Source organism: Eurypyga helias, unplaced genomic scaffold (assembly GCF_000690775.1).
Source record: "Eurypyga helias isolate BGI_N326 unplaced genomic scaffold, ASM69077v1 scaffold47169, whole genome shotgun sequence".
Taxonomy (NCBI): Eukaryota; Metazoa; Chordata; class Aves; order Eurypygiformes; family Eurypygidae; genus Eurypyga; species Eurypyga helias.
In genome coordinates, this window is record NW_010274864.1 from 13,685 (window position 1) to 14,878 (window position 1,194).

General features: G+C 44.3%; 1 protein-coding gene across 1 annotated transcript in view; it reads right to left on the reverse strand.

The window, feature by feature from the left end:
• Positions 1–686: 686 nt before the first annotated feature.
• RHOF (ras homolog family member F (in filopodia)) overlaps positions 687–1,194 on the reverse strand; it is a gene marked incomplete at its 5' end in the record, with an annotated part of 10,067 nt that continues 9,559 nt past the window's right edge. The window contains one exon of the mRNA XM_010159922.1: positions 687–851. Coding sequence (XP_010158224.1) covers positions 687–851 — 165 coding nt within the window. The remainder of the gene's footprint in view (positions 852–1,194) is intronic.

A 1,194-nucleotide genomic window follows, 5' to 3' on the forward strand; every position in this document is an offset into this window, starting at 1 on the left:
GGTGCACGCTGCGTCGGCACGCCCAGGGGTACAGGGGCAGTAGTAGATGCTGCGTCTGCACGCCCAGGGGTACAGGGGCAGTAGTGGACGCTGCGTCTGCACGCCCAGGGGTACAGGGGCAGTAGTGGATGCTCTGTCTGCACACCCGGGGAACAGCCTGAGGCTAACTTATACCTCTGCCACCAAGTAAATGAATTTGAAAATGTTAAGACAGAACTTCATTCTGTCTCTTCAAGAGTGCCTGAAAGCTGCTTTAACATCACTTCTTCTAAAAGAGGTGGCTTTTCAGTTTTTCTTGGAAAAAGACAGTAAAGTGTAGCTGTAACAGGCCACAATTATTTTGCAAAAGGAAAAACCCAACTAATGAACTCATACAGTGGCTGCTGTTGTTCACTGCAATTTAAATAGCGAGTCCAAGACCTGACTGGTGGTCGGTTGCAGTCAGGAGCAAAAGCCAGATGGACGAAGGCACGCAGCATCAGTTAACCTTGAGAAAGAGCTCTGAAAAATTTGTGGGAACAGTGCAACGAAACTGAAAAACTGCTAAAAATAATTAAAATTTGAAAATACAAATTATTCTACGAATACAAACACGTAATGAAAAAACGCTGGTCTTTGAAGTTACAGCGTTTTTAAAAGCTGTATCGCTCGGCTGTCAGGCAGTCGACGCCGTCTTGCAGCCCACGTCATAACACTGAGCACACTGTCCGTTTCTTCTGGCGCTTGGCTTTTTTCATGGCGTTCAGTGCAATGGTTGTCGCTTCTTTAAAAATATTTTCGATGTTTTCACGACATTTTGCTGAGCACTCCAGATAAACTTCTGCGTTGATCTGCTGACAGGCTGCTTCACCCTGGAAAGAACGAAAGGTAAGAAAAGATGTAAAGCCAATGGATAACAGAAGGAAATGAGATGGGAAAGAAAGGGTATTGTTTCGTGTGTCTATATCAGGAGGTCAGGAAGAAAGAAGCTGTCTCTGAATACAGTGCTACAGTGGAAGTGGCATTGGTAATCAACTGAGGCACTGTTAAATAAACTAGGGTTTTTTCCCCCTACGTTGATCTAGAGCCTGGCCTAGAAGTCCAGTGCATTAGAGACTAAGATGCAGACTGCTGAGAGTGTAAAAATATTCTCAGCACTACATTTGTTTAAAAGAAATGCTGAGATAGACACTTAAGTGAGCATAAAATGTCTAC